The 27,499-nt window shown below is 42.8% G+C and overlaps 1 protein-coding gene across 1 annotated transcript in view; it reads right to left on the reverse strand.

The window, feature by feature from the left end:
- Positions 1 to 354: 354 nt before the first annotated feature.
- LOC124719677 (zinc finger protein 222-like) overlaps positions 355 to 27,499 on the reverse strand; it is a 70,164-nt gene continuing 43,019 nt past the window's right edge. The window contains exons 3-7 of the mRNA XM_047244887.1: positions 4,838 to 4,952; positions 4,507 to 4,723; positions 4,171 to 4,338; positions 3,450 to 3,666; positions 355 to 415 (exon numbers count right to left, since the gene is read on the reverse strand). Coding sequence (XP_047100843.1) covers positions 355 to 415; positions 3,450 to 3,666; positions 4,171 to 4,338; positions 4,507 to 4,723; positions 4,838 to 4,952 — 778 coding nt within the window. The remainder of the gene's footprint in view (positions 416 to 3,449; positions 3,667 to 4,170; positions 4,339 to 4,506; positions 4,724 to 4,837; positions 4,953 to 27,499) is intronic.

Genomic DNA, 27,499 nt, shown 5'->3' on the forward strand with positions numbered 1-27,499 from the left:
TTAAAATTAGGACGACTGTTGACAAAGTCCGTAAGACTTTTATAATTCATTTCGTCCCGATCACAAGCTTTGAATAGATGAAAGTCTCTTTCTGTTCAAAAGACGATTGTCTTTCAAGCAATTTATTCCAGCCAAGCGAAGTAGACTTGAAATAAAGACATTTGTACTGTGTGACTGTCAGAGTGGATATATTTTGGATTTTATTGTATATAAAGGCTCAACAACTGAAATTGGGTTCCACAATTTAGAGAAAACTGGCGACGTAGTGACAACTCTTACGGGGCCGTATTTGGAACAGGGCCATATTCTGTATTTCGATGATTGGCACTCCAGCCTCGCCCTGTTCCTCTGGCGTCACAGCCATGTAACAGCAGCATGTGGCACTGTTCGTAAGACCAGGCGCAGCATGCCAACACTGCAGAAGAAATTAAAACGAGGAGAAACTTAGTTTAAGTCCACTGACAAGATCCTTGCTGTCAAGCGGTGCGACAAGAGAGAGGTGTGTGTGATGACCACAAGTCATACAACACAAATGCTTGAAACAAAGATGACTGACAGAAATACTGGCGAATAAATAAAGAAACCGCAATGTATTGTAGATTAGAATTCGAGTATGGGTGCAGTTGACCGTTGTGGCATGTTACTGAACTCTGTGATATAACTGCTTCACACTGTGACTTGGTACAAGAAATATTTTTTTCACATTCTGGATTTGAGCATTCCTAATTCTCATGCTCTCTACCGGTCAGTAACAGGGCGAAAAATGACACTTGTAGAGTTTCACCTTTCTCTCGTAAAGGGAGATTGTAGAAAAATATGCTACAGAGCGGAAAAAAGCTGGTAGGGGAAGGCGCTACCATGACTAGAATCCTCTGTGATTCACAGGGAGACATTTTCTGGCTGTTACTGTGAGTGAACACTCACAGAGAAAGTACGCTAATGCGCAGATGCGTGGTTTGCATGAAATAGAAAGTGCACCAGGAAACTAGATACCAATGCAAAACTAGCAACATTCCATTATGTGTCGTACCCTGCTTGGAGACTTATCATACAGAGAAGCTTTATTAACCATTGGGAAATAAATCTGAGAAAATTTATTGACACTTCTGAATGAATTACTAAAAAGTACAAAGAAATATAAATCTATTTTTAACTTGGCCAGTGCCATTCCAAAGCCCGGATCGAAAATACGAATGGGAAATAGATGCAAGAGGTGTAAAATTATTCAGGCAGTGCCTGACTACATATGTAGCAGCCTGCTCCCAAATAAACGGACTTTGTGATTCACATGGCACAATGTCTGTAGTGTGGCAAATGTAATTACGCCAAGTGCATTGGGTCAGTGTATCAAAACCCATATATTAATCTACATACAATACATTTAAATTATTAACACGCAACATAGACAATTATATTCTTTTATTCTTAGTAGTACATATATATAGTCACATTCGGTCTACTTGTACAAAACCTGTTTTCCATAAATGATTTCAAACGCCTTTGGCCAACGAGAAGTAACATGCCAAACTCTGTTCTCAGTGCGATTTTTCTTGCTAATTTGCCTCTGTTGTTAGCCAATATTGAAAATTAAACTCACTGTTCTGGGGAGTGCGAGGGGCTTAAAATTGGTTGTTCGAATGAGACTGACTTTGAAGCATTAACAGAAAACAGTATTTGTAACAGAAGTATTCAATATACCCTGCTTTCATCTTTTCATAAAAATCAACATTTTTTCGACTAATTTGTAGATTATTGGAAAATAGTAGGGGAGTAAAAATATTTATTCTGTATCTTTGTGCTATCAATCTATTGCACTCTAAATTTCATTTTCATCATGCATTCACTCTACTACATATGTGCCCAACTTTCATTTCAATTATACAGGTTGGAATGTCTTATAGTACATAGTTTTTTAGCAAAATCAAACGAAAATAACGCATTTTTACGTTTTTACAAAATCTTGAATTTTGCGCTTGATTCATTCAGTACCAGAAAATGCTATGCAAATGAAACTTTGTATTTGAGAACCTTATGTTGTTAGGTTTCTACATGCCAAGTTTCACGTTGTCCAGGAGATGCAAGAAGTCAAACTTCGAAATTTTTTCTGGTACCTATTTTTTGGCCGATTTTATCTACAATTTTCTGGCTCACTATGGCTCGTAAAATTCTTTTCATTATTCTTCTTCTTAAGAGAACGCATGAAGTTGTACAAGATGGCCAAATTTCATTTCTTTACAAAAACTATTGCCCGAGATATACAGCTCAAAGTCGCCAAAAATTCACGCTGGCTCTGCGCGACTTGTAATCAGTCCAGAAGTATTCCGTGCAAAGTGGGTTGGGCAACACGGGCCACTCCGGTACTGGTGGCGGCTCCGAGGGACAGGCACATAGCTCAGGTAGCCAGATTACACCGCAGTCCATGGCACCTTCTGCAGTCGACGGGGTTAATTACATACACAGCACCATTGTTGAGAAAGGATACCTGAGTAAAATAATCTGCGTAGTCATCACATTTTTGTAATCTTTCTCGTTTTGTGATGAATAGCGCTAGTGAAGGCAGTGGCCTAACTAACATTTTTATTGTCTCTGTGGCTAGTATGTACAGCATCATGAATCTGGAGACATCATCTGAATGATAAGCAACAAACCATGACATTTCATTGGCATATCTAGGGCACTGAATACTGCATGATACTATTGATTACTGAGACAGGTAAACGATTTCTCAAAATGATAAATTTCTGGTTTCTACTTCAACAGAAACACAGCAACATTAATAGCAAAAACACACATCTGTGGGATTTCTCTGTAATATTTAATTATGAAATTCCTTGAAATGTCAAGCAGCAGAACTATATTTGTGAAATTGTCACATCTCCTGTGATCTCTAATACCTATCTTCAAGACTCTTCACGTTTCTGACATATCCTAAGGATTTTTCACAGGTATAGTCTTCCTCAGATATGCATTATTGTATAAAACCTCAAGGCGCCAACTACTGAAAATTAATTGTCCCAAGTATCACATTTATGTTGAGCTTTCCAATACTTATAATTAAATATCTCTCAGGATGACCCAACTGGGTAAAAAATTTCTCACAAGTTTCACATTTTTGTCGTCACGTTCTTGTGTGTATTAACATATGCCTCTTGAGATTACTCAACACAGTAAAAGATTTGCCACAAATGTCACACACATGTGGTCTCATTCCAGTGTGTATTAAGAAGTGGGTCCGGAGATGACTAAAATGAATAAAAGACTTGCCACAAAAATTGCATTTGTGTCTTCTCATTCCAGTGTGCATTAATGCGTGCTTGTTGAGATAACCCAAATCAGTAAAAGATTTGCCACAAATTTCACATATGAATTGTGGTCTCATTTCTGCGTGCATTAATGCATGCCGCCTGAGATAACGCAACAGAGAAAATGATTTTCCACAAATATCGCACAAATATAGTTTCTTTTCAGTGTGTATCAAAGTGTGATTTTTAAGAGAATCCAACAGGGTAAAAGATATGCCACAAAAATCGCATTTGTGTGGTCTCTTTCCAGTGTGTGTTAAAAAATGCCTCTTCAGATCGCGCGAGCGAATAAAAGACTTGTCACAGATCACACACTTGTGTGGTCTCGTTCCATTGTGTGTTTCAGAATGGCTCTTGAGATGGCCTAATTGAGTAAAAGACTTGCCACATATATCACATAAATGTGGTCGCGTTCCAGTGTGTACTAATATATGTCTCCTGAGACAACTGTACCGAACAAACGATTTGCCACAAACATCACATTTGTGTGGCCTGTGTTCCATGTGTATTAACAAATGCCTTCTAAAATAACACAACAGAGTAAAAGATTTGCCACAAATATCACACAAGTATCGTTTCTTTTCAGTGTGCGTCAAAGAATGTTTTTTAAGAGAAACCACCAGAGTGAAAGATTCGCCACAAATATCACACTTGTGTGGTCTCGTTCCACTGTGTGTTAATCCATGCCTCTTGAGATGAGCCAACCGAACAAATGATTTGCCGCAAACATCACATTTGTGTGGCCTGTGTTCCATGTGTATTAACAAATGCCCTCTGAGATAACCCAACAGAGTAAAGGATTTGCCACAAATATCACACAAGTATCGTTTCTTTTCAGTGTGCGTCAAAGAATGTTTTTTAAGAGTACCCAACAGAGTGAAGGATTCGCCACAAATATCACACTTGTGTGGTCTCATTCCACTGTGTGTTAATCCATGCCTCTTGAGATGAGCCAACCGAATAAAAGACTTGCCACACACATCACATTTGTGTAGTCTCTTTGCAGTAAGTAGAACAGTGTGGTCATTAACATTATCTGTTTCACACGAACTTCCATAATTAGCATGTCTGTTTCGTTTCTCTGCATTGTGTGTCATAGTATGTGTGTTACATATCCCAGTAAAGGATTTTCTTGAAATATTCGAAGTTTCTTTGGATGAGGACTGCTGTCCTGTCTGATCGGTTAAAGCAACTTTGTGTTCACCTTCCAAGACAAAGTTCTTATGGCAATCACTGTAGTCAAATTCCTCATTATTGACAGGAGTTAAATCTTGGTCACCATTACTGATTTCCAAATGTTCGATCAACTTGTTATTGCTGGGAAAAACCTCACCACATGATTTACAAATGTATATAGGTGGCTGTACACCATCAATGTGGATGAAGACATGCATTAAGAGTTGGTACTTTGAAGGAAAGCTCTGTAGGCAGAAATCGCAGTTAAATTCACAGAATTCCTTTTCCCTGAAACTGCAAATGTATCTGGTGTCAAACGAGTTATCCTCTTGTGAGGTCAGTCCTTGTGTATGAGGTACAATCATGGCAAAATGAACTGACTTGTCTGCGTCTATTTCCAATTCATTGTGAACCACTTCTTCGTTTACAGCTTCTTCAAATGAAATGCAACAACCTTCATTATTCTGAATCCACCTGCGGAATAGAGAGACAACATTTTAATATTGATTTATAAGACAGACAGGTACAATACTTCAGTGTCCACAAAATCGAAGATCATAAACCAAAAGTCAAGGTATGTACATGAAACCACATATTCAGTAAATGTTAGTGATTTATAATAACCAAGAGATTCTACAAGAAGGATAAAATTTTGCTGAGAAGAAACCATTTCATAAATAAAATAACCAGAAGCAGTGTTGAAACAACCTGTAAATGTGTGTCTTTCACAATCATCAGTCAATATGCAGATTTGTGTGCTTTTACATTTAATTGTTTGACATTGCTTTTTATGTACACCTGTTATCTACCTGATTATACAATAGAGCTGCATGTCCTCAGGAAATATAAAGACTGTAGTTTCTCCTTGTATTATGATGTAGTCTATACTAATGGAATGGGGGTAACTGCAGGTTGCTACTCAAAACGTCTGCAGTTAGTCATCAAACTGGTTAATAGTATTCATTGCTTAATATAGTTACACATAGTGTCACTCTGACCATACATAAAAAAAACCTCTCCAATAAAAGTCTTACATCTAAAACCAAGTCGCCAAGTTAATGCAGAATATTGTAACAACTCATTTTTGTATTCTGCATTTAAAGAATTTATCCATAAAATGTGGTATATACGTGCAATTTTTATTCAGCTGTTTCCAGATGGGCCAGGTTGAAGAGAGCAGATGCCTACTGAACCCACGTTGGAGATGGCTCAAAATATCAAGTTTTCATCATCACTTTTCATTGAGAGTGACACAACTACAATTACTCGCACACAACAAGAAGATATTTTCAGCATAGGGAAAGTTAATGTATTCCAGCAATCCGTTTGTTCAAGGTGGAGCAATATGTTTTGAATCACAGGGGGAAGTCAGTAAATGGTATCTTGGATTCGACAGTCCAGTTATGCCACAGGCTGACCAAACTTTCAGGTTATTTTGGTCGCAGCTGGTGAGTGCCACATTGCAGCAACTATTGTGGAATACACAATCCTTCCCAGCTCTCAGGGGAGGAAACAAGGTTGCTTCTTTGCATACAGCACAAAGGCCTCTAGTTAGCCAGGTTTTATTAAGAACTGCCAGGAAGATGTATTTGGAATTTTGAGGTTTCTGCAGTATGATTATTGGTCTTCGTCATTTCAGGGTTGATGGGGTTTATTTACCTTCTGATAATGTAAAATCCAAATCCACAGGAAGAAAGAGCAATTGCCTACATAACACTCTTGTAATTGTTCTCCAAATTCTCTCTCCACAGCAATAAAAAGTGATGCCTAGGTTTTTCGTGGCGGTCTGCCATTCTTTGAGCTATGCTCGCAGTGTTTAGTGTCGCCCCTGCCTCATATAGAAGTTTGGTGGATATTCATAACAGCAATAAATCATTGTGAAACTTCCTGGCAGATTAAAACTGTGTGCCGGACCGAGACTTTGCAAAGGTCCCGAGTTTGAGTCTCGGTTCGGCAGACAGTTTTAATTTGCCATGAAGTTTCATATCAGCGCGCACTCCACTGCAGAGTGAAAATCTCATTCTGGAATAAATCATTGTGTTTGCTTCTCGCTGGTAGGCAGTGGACACTACCATTTTCAGTTAGGAAATCGCTCTACTCGTAACTTCAAGCCTCACACGGTGACCCCTGGGAAGAAATGGTTGTCACCATTTTAGGACATTGTTAATAGGGCATCTTTGGATGGTAATCAAAACATGATAGACTGATATCATTGAATAGCATCATAAGTATTCATACAGCTTTTGTCAGGTGACATCAGTCCTCAGATATGCTGCAAGCAGAAAAACATTGTCCCACCAGCACTGTATCCACAACCACTGCCAAACAACTGAAGACTGTGCCCTGATAGCAAAGGAGTATCACAAGGTTTGAAAACAGGCATTTCAAGTAAAATACAGCCATCTTCTATGAATTAAAAGTTTCGGTTATACGGTGTGTTCTTAAACCATGAATGTGCCAGTGCAGTGTAGCAATTATTTGACTGATGACTAGCTTCTGTGTCATTGTTACACAAGATTGGGAAGACAACAACACTTTGGGGTTTTGCTATGGAGCATTATGGTTCCATCATGGAAGCAACAGAGTTTGGAACTAGTGGACAGAGTCCAATTGTGATTTTATGGTAGGACACTTGCATTTGATGTTCTGAGAGATTCTAGTTACAATCCTTTGACAATTGTTATTTCCTGCAGATTTTCCACCATTAATTGAGGTGGAGGATTAAGGTTTCAAGTGTTTTCTGTCTTTGTCTGTTGGGGAAACAATGTTGATCAGCAACCATATGTGCTGCATCATCTCCCAAATCTGATAGGAACATTATCTTGCTGGTCCACCTTTGGATGTGTTCAAGACATCTGCTGGTGAAAGTTTCAACATTCAATGTACTGATGTCTCTACTTAATGGCCTTCCCCATAACAGACGTGAATGACCCAGCAAATATTCTACAGTTCTGGATACTCATAACTCCAAACTGCATAACTGCACCAGTTACCAAAAACTTGCGGCATGTAACACTATATTCCTACTTTTTGTGTAGTTTTCTGTTTTTCCATAGGTTTCTTGTTGCCCAAATGACACAGTTAAGTGCCACAGCACAAAAACTTTGAACAGCTTATTAGCATATCCTACTTGAGACAGGTGGCATCACATGATCGCTGATGAAGCAAGTAATTACAATGCCTGTTAACACAGATGAGCAAATGCTCAATATTAATGTGATGTTGATCTCCAATTTACCATTTTTGTTACTCATAATTTTCGTCAATTAGGCCCCACCTCCTTTCTACAAGCCATCATTAAATTCCTTTGTAAGTTCCCTAAAATGACTTGTGAGAAACCACACCAGCATATTGAGCGTCTAGGATTCATTCTGGGTGTCCTCAATGTGCATGGTAATGAAGATACTGTTTTATACTGCAAGCTCCTTGAAACAAATTGTATGTAAGTCTAGGAACATTATATAATAGGGACTTACCAAATGAGACAGTCCTGCTGCTAAGACACTGACCTCACATTTGTGAAAGTAGAGGTGTTCTGTCTGGCTGTCCTGATTTGAGTTTTCCATAGCTTTCCTGTATCGACATGGCAAATGGCAGGACGAATGCTACATGAAGGACATAGCTGACCAACTGTTGTGTCCCCATTAAGCATGTTATGTATGCTGTGGTACTGTATATACTGGCCTATTGATTTGCATTTCATTTCATTACCTTCACAAATCCTATATCATAATAAGATTATCCTTGGGGGAATAAAGAAAAACAAATAAGTATTAAAGTTACAGAAGCTGTGGCATTCCATGATATTAAATGCAAGGAAATTGAGTCCCATTTCAAATAAGTACCCGCTCATACAATTATAGTTGGTGGTGACTTTAATCTACCCTCGATATGCTGGAAAAATTATACGTTTAAAGCCGGCGGCAGGCGTAAAACGTCATCCGTAATTGTACTGAATGCTTTCTCAGAAAATTATTTTGAACAATTAGTTCATGAAGCCACTCGAAGCGTAAACGGTTGCGAAAGCATACTTGACCTTTTAGCAACAAATAATCCTGGACAAATAGTGAGTATGTGACTAATACAGGGATTAGCGACCACAAGGCACTTGCTGCTAGGCTGAATACCGGAAGACCTACAACAATCAAAAAGAAACGCAAAGTGAATCTATTTAGAAAAAGTTGATAAAAATACTCTTAACGTCTTTAAGAGACAGTCTTCATTCCTTCCGATCTGATCATGTAAGTGTAGAAAAGTTGTGGAATGTTTTCAAAGAGATAGTATCGACAGCAATTGAGAGATATATATACCACATAAATTAATAAGTGATGGTACTGATCCCCTATGGTAAACAAAACAGGTCTGATCGTTGTTGCAGAAGCAACGAAAAAAGAGTGCCAAATTTAAAAGAACGTTAAATTCCCCAAGATTAACAAAGTTTTACAGAAGTTTGAAGTATGGCGCGTACTTCAATTCGAGATGCTTTTAATAATTTCCACAACGAAATTCTGTCTCTAAATCTGGCAGAAAACCAAAAGAGATTCTGGTCATACATAAAACACACCAGTGGCAAGACGCAATCAATACCTCCACTGCTCGATAACAACGGTGAAGTCAATGATGACAGTGCCACTAAAGCAGAGTTATTAAACACGGTTTTCCGAAAGTCCTTGACCAAAGAAGACGAAGTAAATATTCCTGAATTCCGATCATGAACAAGTGCCAAATTGATAAAAATAGCAGTAGATATCCTCGGTGTAACAAAGCAACTTAAATCACTTAATAAAGGCAAGGCCTCCGGTCCAGATTGTATACCCGTCAGGTTACTCTCAGAGTATGCTGATAAAATAGCGCCATATTCAGCAATTACATACAACCGCTTGCACACAGAAAGATACGTACATAAAGACTGGAAAACTGCTCAAGTCTCACCAATACCCAAAAAGGGAAGTAGGAGTAATACGCTGAATTACAGGCCTGTATTACTAACGTCGATTTTCAGTAGGGTTTTGGAACAGATACTGTATCCGAACATTATGAAGTACCTTGAAGAAAACCATTTATTGACATAGTCAGCACGGTTTCAGAAAATATCGTTCTTGTGAAACACAACTAGCTCTTTAAACTCATGAAGTAATGAGTATCGACAGAGGATGTCAAATTGATTCCATATTTTTGGATTTCCAGAAGGCTTTCGATATCGTTCCTCACAAACGTGCCTACAGAGTATCGCCTCAGTTGTGCGACTGGATTCGTGATTTCCTGTCAGAAAGGTCACAGTTCGTAGTAATAGACGGAAAGTCATCGAGTAAAGCAGAAGTAATAACCAGCTTTCCCCAAGGAAGTGTTATAGGCCCTCTATTGTTCCTGATATATATTAACGACATAGAAGACAATCTGACTAGCCCTCTTAGATTGTTTGTAGATGATGCTGTCATTTATCGTCTTGTAAAGTCATCAGATGATCAAAACGCCTTGCAAAATGATTTAGATAAGATATCTGTATGGTGCCAAAAGTGAAAACTGACCTTGAATAAAGAAAAGTGTCAAGTTATTCACATGAGCACTAAAACAAGTCCACTAAATTTCGATTACGCGACAAGTCACACAAATCTGAAGGCTGTAAATTCAACTAAATACTTAGGGATTACAATTACAAATAACCTAAATTGGAAAGATCACATAGATAATATTGTGGGTAGAGCAAACCAAAGACTGCGATTCATTGGCAGAACACTTAGAAGGTGCAACAGGTCTAATAAAGAGACTGCTTACACCACGCTTGTCCGCCCTATTCTGGAGCATTGCTGTGCTGTGTGAGATCCGCATCAGGTGGGACTGACGGATAACATTGAAAAAGTGCAAATAAGGGCAGTTCGTTTTGTATTATCGCGAAATAGGGGATATAGTGTCACAGACATGATACGTCAATTGGAGTGGCAATCATTAAAACAAAGGCGTTTTTCGTTGCGACGGGATCTTCTCATGAAATTTCAATCACCAGTTTTCTCCTCCGATTACGAAAACATTCTGTTGACACCCATCTTCATAGGGAGAAATGATAGTCACGATAAAATAAGAGAAATCAGGGCTCGCACAGAAGAAGTCCAGAGCTCGTTTTTCCCGCGTGCCGTTCGAGAGTGAAACGGTAGAGAGATACCTTGAAGACGGTTTATTGAACTCTATGCCAGGCACTTTATTGTGAATAGCAGAGTAATCACGTAGATGTAGATTACTGACGTTCAGCATGTTGCAGTATCACATATACAATCAGAAGGTCAATCACTTTCTGCATGACAAAATATTGTGACATCACATATTTCAGTTAATTAAAAGCCCTCTTCGCACATGAACCTTGACGAAGTGGGGTGGCTTATATGCCTCCATGAAATGCAGTAACATATGTCCAAAAGCAAATGGAGGGTATCTGGGGAGCGCCTACACTAATATCCGGCTACTGAAGAGGGCCTGCAAACTGTCCAGTAGTAGGAGGGACAGCAGTTTCAGTTACTGAAGGATATGGCATTGTATCATTAGCCTACATGATTTTTATTTGTTGCTACTGTGAATGACAACACAAGGGGAAATTACGGTCGTTATATTTCCTGAGGACATGCAGCTCTACTGTACAGTTTAATGATGTCCTCTTCGATAAAATATTTTGGAAGTAATATTTTTGGAACATTATGAATCCTGTCTTCCTGTGCAACTGTTTGCAGGCAATTACCGTTTAAGCCAAGAAAAAGGGTGGCTAACATCTCTCAAAATATCATGTACCAGGAAGAGAGATCTTTAGTTCGTAAAGGGGATGAGCTCTGATAAAGATTTAATTGTGCTCTACACACAGAATAACAAAAATTGTCTGTGTGTCATTAAACTAAAACCATATACTATGCACAAAAAGTTGGCCTTTGGAATTAGGCAGAGCTCCCTTTTCCTTCCAAAAGGTATTTAAACTCCAGAATTTGTGTCCATTGCCATGCTTCTGTTCAATTTGATGTTTTTGTGGACAACTGAGGCTATGAACATAATGTAAAACTAGTTTAACTTGATCCATCCACACCACCTGCCCTATAAACTTATTTGTGACATTCATCCTATTATTTCTCTCTAGTAGCTGTATTTGAATCATTGGTTATGATTCTGTAATAAACACATTTTCCTTCTACAATCTGTGCCTAAACAACTGGTCTACATTTGACAATCATGGCCAGGTAAAACATTAGCCATAGATTTAACTATTAAATAACTGAAGGTCATCAAGTCTCAAATTGTTAACAGCTCTTGCTCCGTGTCCGTAAGACCAAAGTTCGGTGACAGGCATTCTAAGTGTCCTCAGTAACATCTGACAGAAAATTAACATTGCAGTTTCTATAAACAATGATTCACTGAGAATTCATAACCTTACTAAAATTGTCTCCAGTTGCATTATGAACGTTAAGATGCCTTTTGATGGTGTCCTGCAAAGAAGCTTGTGTGCTTTCTAGTCCATTATTGTGGCACAGCAATCAAAGTAATGTTGGACACTATTCAGAAATCTGAATGGTCAGACAGTTCTCCCCTTTGTTTTTATTTATAACCAATCACCATTCTATGTTATGCATTGTACAGTATTATGAAATTACCGTGTACCTACCAAAATGAATATCGGGGATTAACATGTAAAGTTCTAGTAAGCACGATACAACTGCTGTCATTCCTCATGTGCTTCTGTTTTTCTATAAGGATTGTAGATGTTCACACTTATTAATGAACACAATCACATAAGAGCTGTTATATAGCATGCATTACTGACCACACTGCATTGTAATATTGTGGCTTACTGACATTAATGAACACTTACAAAAGCATGTTTTATATTTGTAGTACTTTCAAATGCAGTAAAATAGTTATACTGCTAAAAAAATGTGCAGTGTGTAATAAAAACTTACCTTGTACTAAAGGATGAATATCTTTTTGAGGCTACCACCTGAAATATTTCAAGGAAATATCAGTGACTAAATAGTGATGACACAGTAAATAAGTACAATTCTATAACCAACCGTTAACATTGGGTTGTTCTGAAAGATGTTGTTTGAAATGTTTGCAAAAAGCAATAGAAGCACTTATACATTATAATGAAAGAATATAGATTATAATGAAAGTAAAAATTCACACTTCATGTCAACACTGTTTTTAGTACTGTAAACAACTATAGAAGCCAGTGGTTCAGCTGTAACCACACTCTGCACTCAATACTTCAAAAAGAAAAGTGACCAGAAACATCATCCATCTGTAATGAACATATGCCTCTCATAAAAGTTCTCTGCTTCCTTTCAGCATAAAATTTTAGTTCACGTAAAGTGAATCCACCATTACAAGCGATGCATTTGGACTGTTGTATTCTGTTAAGTCCAAATCAACATGCAAAGATAAGTCTGAGTGTCTTCTGAGCCCAAACAAAACGTTGAAACACAGAATAAAGTACTGGCTCTAAACAGTGAATATACAAGCACTAACAAACGTTGACAAACCCAAACTACTGAGAAATGATAAAGAAATAAGGATAAATCCATCTTTCTGCAGGTACATAAATTATTGTTTTGTTTTATCACCCAAACATGTTTCACCACAGTTGTGGCATCCTCAGTGGGTTTTTTATTATTTTCCTGAAATACATACATACAGGTTAATTTTAGGTTAAGGAATATTATACATCAGATTTTGTTGTCATTGAAATTCTATGTGAACTTTACCTGTTGGTTTATGTAGTGTGTGTCCTGTGGCTACCAACGAAAGTCATTCAGTGGCGTAAATTATGACACCATGTCTTCAGAAAACATAATGGGTGTTAGAAAATAGTCTTCACTTAATTTTTTTGTTATTATCTGATCCTTAAAATATGTATACTGGTAAAAAACTTGGCATCTGCCTGTTTTTGTCCTTACCATTGTACAGTAGTATTGTCCTAGTTCTTGGTTAAAATATTTGTATTACAAAATAACAGATTCAAAGACAAAAAAATACCACATTCAGATCATTGTAGGCTCCAGGAACTGGATTCATTTTACAAATCGATATTACACTCAGTACCAACTGAACTCCATTTTTAGAAAGGCTCTCACCTCACAAGTCAATGTGTAAATGTGAGTTACACAATAATTAACGTACACACACTTACAAATCAGGATAAAATGAACAATGCAGACAACGTAGAACAACTCAGAGAGGATAATGTATAGAAGTTTTATCCAAAGTGTCAGAATAACAACAATTTTATTAGGAGATTTCATGTTCAGATTAGTAAAGACAAAATTTTTTGCCTGATCTGCTAACAAATATATGCAGGGTGGTCCAGTGATCGTGACTGGACCAAATATCTCACGAAATAAGCGTCAAACGAAAAAACTACAAAGAACCATAGCGCCATCTGGTTTCCCTCTTCAAGCTAGACGAGTTTCTTTCCTTGTAATTTTTTCGTTTGATGCTTATTTCTTGAGTTATTTGGCCCAGTCACTATCAATGGACCACCCTGTATATAACACAACTGCCATTTTGCCTATTGTTCGATTCTCAAGTGACCATTCACTCAGAACTACATCAATGTGTCACATGTCTAGCATGCACACTGGAAATCAAAGAGTGCAGTAAGACATGAATTTTATGGAATCTGTTACACTTTATAGGCAAATATATGAGAAAGACTTCTGTCTTATTACATATATGAAATATGTAAACACAGTTATTATGAGGACAGTATTCTCTTAAAAGGAATGATTATGCATTCACACACTTCACTTGCGAATAGCGGGCACGAACCTGCCCCCACCCCCTACACACACACACACACACACACACACACACACACACACACACACACACACACACACACACACATACTTTTTTGAAGAAGAGCCTACTAAAAAAAAAAAGATTTATGAAACTCGCAAGAAATAAGAGAAGAATTAAGCCGAGCAGTAGAAGAAGTGATCCTAGTGAAAAGTAAGAGAAAACACCAATGGTGGAGAATAGTGTGTGGCCAAGCAGCTAAATAAATACTAAATGGATGAAAAAATAGTAAACATGAAAACCATCAAGAATTTGAAGAATATAGTAATAATAAAAAGGAAACAATAAAATAACCAGAAATTCTAAGAGAAAGTATGAGATAGAAATTACGTTTGTTTGATTATTGCTTCAAGGACAAAATTAATAGACCCCTTAGGGGTCCGCCGGCTGTTTCTAGGGGGTCCGCGGCCACCTTTCACCAAATCGTGTAAAATAATGAGTAAAATTATTGAATAAAAATGTGAAAATCGAATTCATCACTATTTTTCTTTTCGTGTGAAAAACATGTGTACTTTTACCTCAAGTCGTATTCCCAAGTAGCCTTTGCGGTTCCTAAGTGAGAAAGCATACACAGTTAAGTGCCGGAGAATGCGGCTTCTCTGATAGACTGTTTCGCAACAATACGGGGGTCGTTTGTGCGCCGGCTCACGGCGCTAGATGCGCTGAAAGCTTTTACGCATGCGCGAATCGAGCTTTTTCGACCAATCACAGCGGGCCCAGGCATCATTAAATGTTAAACTTGCTTTGTCAGTGCACTACCTATTTCACAAGTCGATTTTTGACCAGTTTATTATTTCTAACATGGATCGGTGGCTGAAGTCAGGATCATTGAAGAAGGGTGCAGTTTCTCCATTGCCTTCACAACAAGGAAAGTTTCCAATTGAAATGAATGAGGACGACGACCAAAGGGAGAGCAATCACAAGAAGCTCCTCAGCCGGATTTATTATGAGAAAACGCTGCAAGTACTCCATTGGTTGCAATATCCTGCGGAAGTGGAATAACCAAGAAGCGTAAGTACAACGAAAGCTATTTAGAAATGGGCTTTATGGAGACAAAGGAGGGTAAAACCCAGTGTGTAATTTGTGCGCGAATCTTTCCAAACAGCTCAATGGTTCCAGTTAAATTGCACCGTCATTTTGAAGGTACTCACCCGGATTTCCAGGCTAAATACATCGATTTTTTCAAAAGGAAGAGTGCTGAACTAGCTGCAGCTCAGCATTGCATGAAAACTCATGCAAAAACAATTAATGAAAATTCATTAAAAACTTCTTTCTTGGTTAGTTATCGAGTAGCAAAAACCGGCAAAGCTCATACCATTGCAGAAAATCTCGTAAACCTGTGTGTTAATGATACTTTTTCTTGCATGCTAGACGAAATGGCAGTAAAGCCTTCAGTGCCGTTATCAAACAATACTGTCCAGAGACGCATTGTTGACATGTCTAATGATGTGAAAGGCACTCTTTTTTCTAGCATCCAACACAATTCATTTTCTCTGCAAATTGATGAATCCACTGATGTTGCAGGATTACAGATTTTTTTGGCTTTTGTCCGTTATGAATATTCTGGATGTTTTGAGGAGGACCTCTTATTGTGCAGACCACTACCTGCCAATACAACAAGTGCTGAAATATTCCGTCTGTTGGACGATTTTTTAAGGACTAACGAAGTTTCATGGTCTAATTGCATAGATGTGTTCACAGATGGTGCAAAAGCTATGACGGGTCCTGCAGTCGGAGCAACAACGAAAATAAAAGAAAACGCCAAGAATTGCAGCAATAGTAATTGTGCTCTCCACGGATACGCTTTAGCTTTCGTTCAAGAAAGTTTTAGACGAATCCATTCAAAATATTAACAACATAAAATCAAGGCCGTTGAAGTCAAGACTTTTCACAATACTGTGTGAAGATATGGGAAGCCTTCATCGTTCCCTGCTTCCCCACACAGAAGTGAAGTGGCTCTCACGTGGGAATGCAATCTCTCAGCTTTCCTTTTGGAGCAAAACACCAAATTAGCATACCTTATTATTGACGAAAATTGGCAGTGTATACTTGCCTATTTGTCAGATTTTTCTACAAAATGAACGGAATGAATCTTTCACTCCAAGGGCAAAGTGAAACAAAGGTCACTGCTATCGACAAAGTTCGAGCATTCAAGAGGAAAATCAAATTTCTGGGCAGAGTGTGTCGAGGAGGGGGAGGTCAAGTGTTTCCCCTCTTCTCAAGGAGTTTTTGAAAAACAAAACATTGCCGCTCGGGAAGAATTTGTTTCATCAAATCCTGTAACATCTCCGAAGCTTGATGTCATTGTTGGAGCATTATTTTCCAACAGCTGAAGATGAGAAGCTGCAGAAATACGAATGGGTGGTCAACCCATTCACTGTATCCAAAAAGCCGAACATTCTATCATCAAATGAATATGGGTTGTTGATAGAAATTGCCACAGACCCTACCTTGAAATCAAGTTTTGACATTGACAGTTACTCACACTTTTGGATCCGGTTGGATAACAGGAATACTACCCCTTTGTTGAAAAGGCAGAACGTGTACTTCTTCCGTTTGCCACAACATCCATGTGTGAATCTGGATTCTCGATCTATGCTGCCCACAAAACTAGTTACCGAAGCTGTCTACATGCGGAACCAGACATCTGTCTCCAGTTGTCAAGAACTGAACCCAACTTTTCAAAAATTGTGTCAGCAGAAGCACCCCAACCATCACATTAGTATTCCATTATTATTCCTACAGGCTCACCTATAGTAAAAAAGAAAGAATTTTTCTTCGTAGATGCTCAGTGAACGTACCTGAACGATAACTGTACAGGAATTTTGTTTCTGCCTTATATCATTTACAAAATAGTTATTAATTGAATTCTGTTGGCATTGATATTTTTGTTACGAAAATTAAAATGATCTCTAAAGCTAATTTCATTTCTTTACAATATATTCCGTCCTCTCAGTTAAAAATATGGCCTGCCTGTACTTCAATTACAATTACTTGCTGTTACTCTAACACTATATTGTGGCAACTGGCTGCGAGCGTAAACAAATGAGGACTTTTCACATGCCACCTTGTAAAAGGTAAGACTCCTCTGCCAGAATTGTTTCCTTTGAGAAAGAAGTCTTACGTTCTGTGAAGTGCTTTGTCTTGTTATATAGAAATAAGAGAGTCTGTTTGTTTTCCTAATTTGTTTACAGTCGAGGCTGACTGTCACGATATAGTGTCCAAGTGGTAGTTGAAGTTGTCAGCTGTGGCTAAACTGTTGCCACGCCACCTGCCAGTTGCCAGCTACCAGCTGACAGTACACTGTTGCAACGACGCCTGCTAGCTGCCGGCTGTGGACTGACAGCTGCCGTTCAGTAGATACGCAAAGACGTAAAAATAACTAGACTTTCCGAGCTGTTTACGTGGGCACGAAAATCGATTGTGGAACTGAAAAGTGGCTTTATAAAAGCAGACTTCCAGAATCGATTCTGAAGTGTTCATCTGACCAACCAAAAGCGGAAATGGGACATCAGCTTACGAAATCCGGTTTTGGAAACGCATGTAAGCTGGGTGAATGTATTCCCACACATTGCACAACAGATGTCACAATAGTCCTATAAAGGCTATTCCTTGGCCTCTTTTCTTTCGTGACGTGTTTGTATCCCGAATCATGGGTCTGCCTCTTTCCTTCACAGTTGCGTGGAATGGCCGCTCAGTCAAAGGCGCCGTGTTGGCGTGGATTGCGTGGCCGCTCCCGCCGGAGGTTCGAGTCCTCCCTCGGGCACGTTTGTGTGTGTGTGTGTGTGTGTGTGTGTGTGTGTGTGTGTGTGTGTGTGTGTGTGTGTGTGTGTGTTTTTTTTTTTTTTTTTTGTGGTTTTAGGGCGCACAACTTCAATGGTCATTAGCGCCCTGACTACTCTAAGAATGCACCGCAAGGCACAAGTTGACCACAACAACTAAAAGGGAAAACACGATAAAAGACAGACTGACAGGCATAGGATTAAAAAACAGCATCATCAAATGTCCTTAGCGAGGTTTGTCAAATTGATAAAACGAAGAACACGAGCAGCTGCTCGTGGGTCATCCGCTAAAATGGCATCGAAAGTATTTGGCAGGTTAAGATCGAGGCGCAGTGTGTTAAGATCTGGACAGGACATTAAAATGTGTCTAACCGTCAGCAAGTGCCCACATGGGCAGAACGGCGCCGGCGCAGCCGTCAGCAGATGGCGATGGCTGAACCGGCAGTGTCCAATTCTTAACCGGGCTAAAACGACCTCCTCCCACCGAGAAGGGCGTGAGGAGGACGTCCAAGCCACGGGAAGAGGTTTTAAGGCCCGAAGCTTGTTGTCGGTAAGTGCAGCCCAATCGGCATGCCACAGCGATAAGATGCGCCGACAAATGACCCTGCTAAAATCGGACGAAGGGACACAACAAGAAGCTGTCCGAGGCTGGAGGATCGCAGCCTTGGCCGCGGCATCTGCAGCTTCGTTCCCAGGGATACCGACATGGCCAGGAACCCACATAAAGCTAACTGGAGAACCAACGTCCACCAGCTGCTGAAGAGAGCGTTGGATCCGGTGTACGAAAGGGTGAACCGGGTACGGATCACTGAGGCTCTGGATGGCGCTCAGGGAATCTGAGCAGATGACATAAGCAGAATGTCGGTGGCGGCAGATGTAAAGAACAGCCTGGTAGAGGGCAAAGAGCTCAGCTGTGAAGACCGAACAATGGCCATGGAGCCGGTATTTGAAACTTTGTGCCTCGACAATAAAGGAACACCCGACCCCGTCATTGGTCTTAGAGCCATCTGTATAAATGAAAGTCATGTTGATGAACTTCGAACGAAGTTCCAAAAAGACGGATGGTCGGGCATTGACAGTAGCCAACAGGCATACCGACAAAGCAGTATATCGCGCCGGTAGGTGAGTGGCAATTCGCCAGCGTCAGCATGAAGACTCTCTACGGGACTGGTATAAAATGCTCCAATCGCAAGTCGTAAACCCCGATGTTGTATGGAGTTGAGGCGGCGTAGGATGGATGGCCGTGCAGAGGAGTATACGAAGCTCCCATAATCCAGCTTGGAGCGGACGATCGACCGATATAGGCGAAGTAGGACGGTTCGATCCGCTCCCCACGACATACCACTGAGAACACGGAGGACATTTAAAGAACGGGTACAACGGGCGGCCAAATATGGCACATGTGGAGACCAGCTGAGTTTCCTGTCAAATGTAAGGCCTAAAAATTTGGTTGTCTCCACGATTGGGAGAGCAACGGGACCGAGTCGTAAAGACGGTGGTAGAAACTCTTTGTAGCGCCAGAAGTTAATACAGACCGTCTTCTCGGCAGAAAAACGGAAGCCATTGGCGACACTCCAGGAGTAAAGACGGTCAAGAGAACGCTGGAGACAGCGCTCCTGGACACGTGTACACTGCGCGCTGCAATAGATGGTAAAATCGTCCACGAAAAGGGAGCCTGATACATCAGCTGGGAGGCAATCCATTATTGGATTGATCGCGATGGCGAAGAGAGCGACGCTCAAAACTGAGCCCTGTGGCACCCCATTCTCCTGGCGAAAGGTGTCGGACAGGACAGAACCCACACGTACCCTGAACTGTCGATCCATTAAAAAGGAACGAATAAAAAGAGGGAGGCGACCGCGAAGGCCCCATGTATGCATGGTGCGGAGAATGCCCGCCCTCCAACAGGTGTCATAAGCCTTCTCCAAATCAAAGAACACAGCCGCGGTCGGGAGCTTCCGCAAGAAGTTATTCATAATGAAGGTCGACAAGGTAACCAGATGGTCAACAGCAGAGCGGCGCCTACGAAATCCACATTGTACATTGGTAAGTAGGCGTCGAGACTCGAGCAGCCAAACCAATCGAGAGTTAACCATTCGCTCCATCACTTTACAGACACAGCTGGTAAGCGAGATAGGTCGATAACTGGAAGGCAAGTGCTTGTCCTTCCCCGGCTTAGGAATCGGGACAACAATAGACTCGCGCCAGCATGCGGGAACATGTCCCTCAATCCAGATGCGATTGTATGTACGAAGAAGAAAACCTTTACCCGCAGGAGAAAGGTTCTTCAGCATCTGAATATGTTAGAATCTGGCCCTGGAGCGGAGGACCGTGATCGGCCAAGCGCGTTTTCGAGTTCCCACATGGTGAATGGGGCATTATAACTTTCACAATTCGAGGAGCGGAAGTGAGGTGGCCTAGCCTCCTCTGCCTGTTTGCGGGGGAGGAAGGCAGGGTGGTAATGAGCGGAGCTCGAAACCTCTGCGAAAAAGCGGCCGAAGGCATTGGAGACAGCCTCAGGGGCCACAAGGACGTCATTCGCGACCTTCAAAAATGGTTCAAATGGCTCTGAGCACTATGGGACTCAACTGCTGTGGTCATAAGTCCCCTAGAACTTAGAACTACTTAAACCTAACTAACCTAAGGACAGCACACAACACCCAGCCATCACGAGGCAGAGAAAATCCCTGACCCCGCCGGGAATCGAACCCGGGAACCCGGGCGTGGGAAGCGAGAACGCTACCGCACGACCACGAGATGCGGGCCCTTCGCGACCTTCAAGCCAGAAACTGGTGAGTGGACCTTAGTGCCAGATAGCCGGCGCAGGCTACCCCAGACAACAGAAGAAGGAGTAAAACTGTTGAAGGTGCTTGTGAAAGCAGCCCAGCTGGCTTTCTTGCTTTCTTTGATAAGACGACGACACTGAGCACGTAATCTTTTATATAATTGATACAATTCGCCACTGTAGGGTGGCGTTTAAATGTGCGTAAAGCACGTCGACGAGCACGTAAAGCGTCTCTACATGCTGCTGTCCACCAGGGGACCGGTACGCGACGTGGAGAAGAAGGAGGGTGAGGGATGGAATATTCAGCAGCAGCGAGAATGACTTCCGTGAGGTGTGCGACCTGACGATCGCAGCTTGTAAAGGTTTGATCCTGAAAGGTCGCCCTGGAAGAGAAGAGCCCCCAGTCTGCCTTGGAGATGGTCCAATTAGAGAAGCACGGAGAGGGGGTATGCTGCAGGAGATGGATAACACACGGGAAGTGGTCGCTCGAATATGTATCAGAAAGTGCATACCACTCAAACCGGCATGCAAGTTGGGGAGTACATATAGAGAGGTCTAAATGGGAATAGGTGTGAGATGTGTCCGAAAGAAAAGTAGGGGCGCCAGTATTGAGGCAGACAAGATCGAGCTGGTTGAAAAGGTCTGCTAACAAGGAGCCCCTCGGGCAGGATGCTGGAGAGCCCCAAAGGGGATGGTGGGCATTGAAGTCTCCAGTTAACAAAAATGGTGCAGGTAGCTGAGCAATAAGTTGCATCACGTCTGCCCTGGTAACGGCAGATGACGATGGAGTGTAAACGGTACAAAAGGAAAACGTAAAAGTGGGGAGAGGAATGCGGATGGCAACTGCCTGCAGGCCGGTGTGCAACGTGATGGGAACGTAGTAAATATCATCCCGGACCAGCAACATAACCCCTCCATGAGCTGGGATACCTACCACAGGGGGTAGGTCAAAACGCACAGAGGTGTAGTGTGCCAAGGCAATTTGATCGCATGGGCGTAGCTTCGTTTCCTGGAGGGCTACGACGAGCGGACGGTGCAAGCGGAGCAGCAACTTCAAGTCCTCTCGGTTGGAGCGAATGCTGCGAATATTCCAGTGAAGAAGTGCCATCGTAAGAAAAGGAAGATGAGAGAAGTGGTCACCTCGAAGACCGCTTAGGGCCTGGCTTCGACCGAGCACCGCCGCCGCTATCAGTAGGCGGACAGTCATCGTCCATTGGGTCTATAGGGTCATCGGCCATCTCGGGAGGATGGCCGGGAGGGGGAGCTTCCTCCGCCGATGAACGGCCAGATGTACGGCTACCAGCGGTGCGGCCAGGCGAAACGGATGACGGCCTGGGGCGGCAACCGCTGGGTGGCGCAGGAGAAGAAATGCGCCGTGGCGGAGAAGGAGAACTGTGCTTCCTAAGCGCCTTTTTGGAAGGACGTTGAGTGGAAGTACCGGTCGAAGGCTGGGAGGTCGAGGTACGGAGGAAGTCTGCACGGGATGGTTCCTTCTTGAACGCCCGTGCATCTGACTTCGATGTCTTCGTCTTAGCAGAAGCTGAGGAGGAGGCTGGTGTCTGTGGGGTGATGGGAGGAAGAGGAGACGTCGACCGCGCGATCTTAGCACTGGCCGAACGGACGACCGTGGTGCTGAAGGTCAGATCGCATGTCTGGGTTGCCACCTCCCTGGTAGTCCGAGGAGAGGCGAGGACAGTACTGTATTTCCCCGCTGGGAGCAGCGTGGGCTTCCTACTAGCAAATAGCTTGTGAGCAGCCGAGGTGGACACTTTCTCTTAGACCCGAATGTCTTGTATACAACGTTCTTCCTTATAGACGGGACAGTCGCGGGAGGATGCTGCATGGTCACCCAGACAGTTCACACAATGAGGAGACGGAGGTGGACAGTCACCCTCATGGGCATCCCTGCCACAAGTGACACATTTAGCCGCATTGGAACAAGACTGTCGAGTGTGGTTAAAACGCTGACACTGGTAACAGCGCGTAGGTGTCGGGACATAGGGGCGAACAGAAATAACCTCATAGCCCGCCTTGATGCACGATGGCAGCTTAACACTATCGAAGGTCAAGAAAAGTGTCCGGGTAGGCACAAGGTCACTGTTGACCTTTTTCATGACCCTATGGACAGCCGTCACGCCCTGCTCAGCGAGGAAAGATTGAATCTCCTCGTCAGTCAGTCCGTCGAGGGAGCTAGTATAGACCACACCACGAGACGAATTCAAAGTGCGGTGAGCCTCCACCCGCACAGGGAACGTGTACAGTAGTGTGGCCCGAAGCAGTTTTTGTGCCTGAAAGGCGCTCTCAGTTTCTACACTCCTGGAAATTGAAATAAGAACACCGTGAATTCATTGTCCCAGGAAGGGGAAACTTTATTGACACATTACTGGGGTCAGATACATCACATGATCACACTGACAGAACCACAGGCACATAGACACAGGCAACAGAGCATGCACAATGTCGGCACTAGTACAGTGTATATCCACCTTTCGCAGCAATGCAGGCTGCTATTCTCCCTTGGAGACGATCGTAGAGATGCTGGCTTGCCAAGCCATTTCCACCTGGCGCCTCAGTTGGACCAGCGTTCGTGCTGGACGTGCAGACCGCGTGAGACAACGCTTCATCCGGTCCCAAACATGCTCAATGGGGGACAGATCCGGAGATCTTGCTGGCCAGGGTAGTTGACTTACACCTTCTAGAGCACGTTGGGTGGCACGGGATACATGCGGACGTGCATTGTCCTGTTGGAACAGCAAGTTCCCTTGCCGGTCTAGGAATGGTAGAACGATGGGTTCGATGACGGTTTGGATGTACCGTGCACTATTCAGTGTCCCGTCGACGATCACCAGTGGTGTACGGCCAGTGTAGGAGATCGCTGCCCACACCATGATGCCGGGTGTTGGCCCTGTGTGCCTCGGTCGTATGCAGTCCTGATTGTGGCGCTCACCTGCACGGCGCCAAACACGCATACGACCATCATTGGCACCAAGGCAGAAGCGACTCTCATCGCTGAAGACGACACGTCTCCATTCGTCCCTCCATTCACGCCTGTCGTGACACCACTGGAGGCGGGCTGCACGATGTTGGGGCGTGAGCGGAAGACGGCCTAACAGTGTGCGGGACCGTAGCCCAGCTTCATGGAGACGGTTGCGAATGGTCCTCGCCGATACCCCAGGAGCAACAGTGTCCCTAATTTGCTGGGAAGTGGCGGTGCTGTCCCCTACGGCACTGCGTAGGATCCTACGGTCTTGGCGTGTATCCGTGCGTCGCTGCGGTCCGGTCCCAGGTCGACGGGCACGTGCACCTTCCGCCGACCACTGGCGACAACATCGATGTACTGTGGAGACCTCACGCCCCACGTGTTGAGCAATTCGGCGGTACGTCCACCCGGCCTCCCGCATGCCCACTATACGCCCTCGCTCAAAGTCAATCAACTGCACATACGGTTCACGTCCATGCTGTCGCGGCATGCTACCAGTGTTAAAGACTGCGATGGAGCTCCGTATGCCACGGCAAACTGGCTGACACTGACGGCGGCGATGCACAAATGCTGCGCAGCTAGCGCCATTCGACGGCCAACACCGCGGTTCCTGGTGTGTCCGCTGTGCCGTGCGTGTGATCATTGCTTGTACAGCCCTCTCGCAGTGTCCGGAGCAAGTATGGTGGGTCTGACACACCGGTGTCAATGTGTTCTTTTTTCCATTTCCAGGAGTGTAGTAATAAGGTACCGTTACGCAACCTGGTACAAGATTTGACAGATCCGGCTATGGCATCTACACCCTTCTGGATAACGAAAGGGTTGACAGAGGAAAAATCCTTTCCGTCCTCAGATCGAGAAACGACGAGGAACTGTGGGGCAGGCGGTAGTACTTTAGTCACTGATGGCTGGTCACGTTTCCGTTTTTGGGCAGAAGTCGAGACAGATGGAGTGAAACCCATTGCGGAGGAATCCCCCATGATTGCCAGCGTCTCTGATGGCGCGCTCCTTCCTTGTGGGGACCCTCTCAGAGGGCACTCCCGCCTTAGGTGAATGTTTACACCTCAGGTCACACCTACCGAGAACCAGACGGAGGGACCAATCGGCATGGTCAGAAGGTATCAGCTCAGGCAATCACCCCTCCCCGGGCCTGGCCTTTACCAGGGGGTACGCGCGTGCCTTACATGTCTACCCAGGGCGGCGAATTACGCGTTACCCCGTCACCGGCTACGCGTGCGAACGCGTGGGTCGGCCTTCAGGCACGCACAGGGAGGAAGGAAGAAGAGGAAAAGGAGGAGAGAGAGGGAGAGAGAGGACAGACTGTCTCAAACGCCGAGGCGGAGACCAGAGAAGGCAAGGAGAAGAAGGCAAGGAGAAGAAGGCAAGGAGAAGAAGGCAAGGAGAAGAAGGCAAGGAGAAGAAGGCAAGGAGAAGAAGGCAAGGAGAAGAAGGCAAGGAGAAGAAGGCAAGGAGAAGAAGGCAAGGAGAAGAAGGCAAGGAGAAGAAGGCAATGAGAAGGCAAGGACAAGAAGGCAATGAGAAGGCAAGGACAAGAAGGCAATGAGAAGGCAAGTAGAACCAAGGAGAAGAAGGCAATGAGAAGGCAAGGAGAAGAAGACAAGGGAAAGAGTAAGGAAGACAGTGGGGTGGAGAAGAGCAAAGAAAGGAACCAACAAAAGGAAGGAAGAAACGAGAAGTGAAAATCCAAAAAGACCACAATTATAGGTCGTGGAACCGTCCGTCTCCGGACGCAGGCGCTAACTACCCCCGTGAGGGGGATGGACTCCTTTTAGTCGCCTCGTACGACAGGCAGGAATACCTCGGGCCTATTCTAACCCCCGGACCCGCAGGTGTGTGTGTGTGTGTGTGTGTGTGTGTGTGTGTGTGTGTGTGTGTGTGTTGTCATTATAGGTTAATAATGTGTAAGACTAGAGACTGATGACCTCAGCAGTTAAGTCCCGTAGACTTTACATACATTTGAACATTTTTCTTCGGATTTCACGAAAACACACACACACACACGACTGTTACGAAATATGCATGACCCTTACACAACAGTAGCCAAACAGTGGAAGTGAACAGACCACAAGCAGCAGCTTGTCAACAGCGAACAGTTTGGACGTGACGTTGATTGCTCTTGGAGGAAGGCAGCTTCAACGTGTGAAATGTCAATTACCAAGTACTTTTAATCAGGCTATAGTTTGTTGAACAAAGGGAGTTCAAATGGTTCAAATGGCTCTGAGCACTATGGGACTTAACAGCTGTGGTCATCAGTCCCCTAGAACTTAGAACTACTTAAACCTAACTAACCTAAGGACATCACACACATCCATGCCCGAGGCAGGATTCGAACCTACGACCGTAGCAGTCGCGCGGTTCCGGACTGCGCGCCTAGAACCGCGAGGCCACCGCGGCCGGCGAATAAAGGGAGTAAATCCACTAGTAAGTGTCTGGATACAGTAGGAATTCAAACTGGATCGTTAATTTCAAGTTGTTTTCATTCATCTCTAAAACAAAGACTATTGATACTTCGGAGGGGGGGGGGGGGGGTCATTAGGAACATGGCACTTGCATTAAGAAGCTTTCATTTCCCAGGAGTTTAGCTCTGAAATTTAAAGTTACTGTGCTCTTGATTGACTAGGGGTCCGCCATGGATTTTCGAGTGAAGAAGGGGTCCGCCAGCTGAAAAGGTTGGGAAGCCCAGCCTTAAGTAAGCAAAGAAACATTCAAACCTCCAATAAAGAAAGACTAACAGAATTTTGGAATCACTTAAAGCACTTTTAAGCACCAGAAGGAAATAATGTAATAGTAGAAACTCTAAAATACAAGAGGTATCAGGCAGGATTCAGTCGAAGTACATTATGTGTATACAAAATCGATAATCTGAAAATAACATTGCAATACAGGATCAAAAACTGAAGAATACTGATGTACATTTACAAGTTTTAAGAAGGTGCATGACTTTACAACAGACCCACTTTACTATAAATTTTTGAAGTGCGTGAAATACACACGGAAACACATGAGACCTTAAAAAGAATCGCTAAGAAACACACAATCTAAAGTATAAATTATGGAATAATATCTGACTCACTTGAAATTACCACAGGCATTACGCAAGCTAATCACCCCTATTCTTGTTCAGATGTGGATCTGTAAAAGTGATCACCGAGAACAATAATTAGTTGTCACAACGAAACAGAGATTACACGAAAACGTGAAGCACAGAGAATGGGAATATCAGAACAAGACTAATTTGAATATCTAGGACAGGTCATCCAGCCAAATGGAGGGGAGAAAGACGGTACCAGAGCAAGTTATTAAAAATGGACTTTGCATTTTACTTGAAGTTTATAATAAAAAATTCATTCCCTAGAACTGCATAAGTTCAACATGACAAGGCAGTCATTTGGTGATAATGTGCATATGCAACAGAAACTCAGATTTTAGGATAAATGAAAGATAATGAAAACATCAGAAGAAAACGGTGGAAGGTATTAGAAAATGTAACAACAGCATAAATAATTTAAATTATGAAGCAACACGAAAGTATACACACTTGTGGAAAAATTAAGAGACAAAACTAGGAAAAAATGGCTAATGTTCTATGTGAATGTCTAAGGAATGAGTACTAGCATACCAACAACAA

This window comes from Schistocerca piceifrons, chromosome 11 (assembly GCF_021461385.2).
Source record: "Schistocerca piceifrons isolate TAMUIC-IGC-003096 chromosome 11, iqSchPice1.1, whole genome shotgun sequence".
NCBI lineage: Eukaryota > Metazoa > Arthropoda > Insecta > Orthoptera > Acrididae > Schistocerca > Schistocerca piceifrons.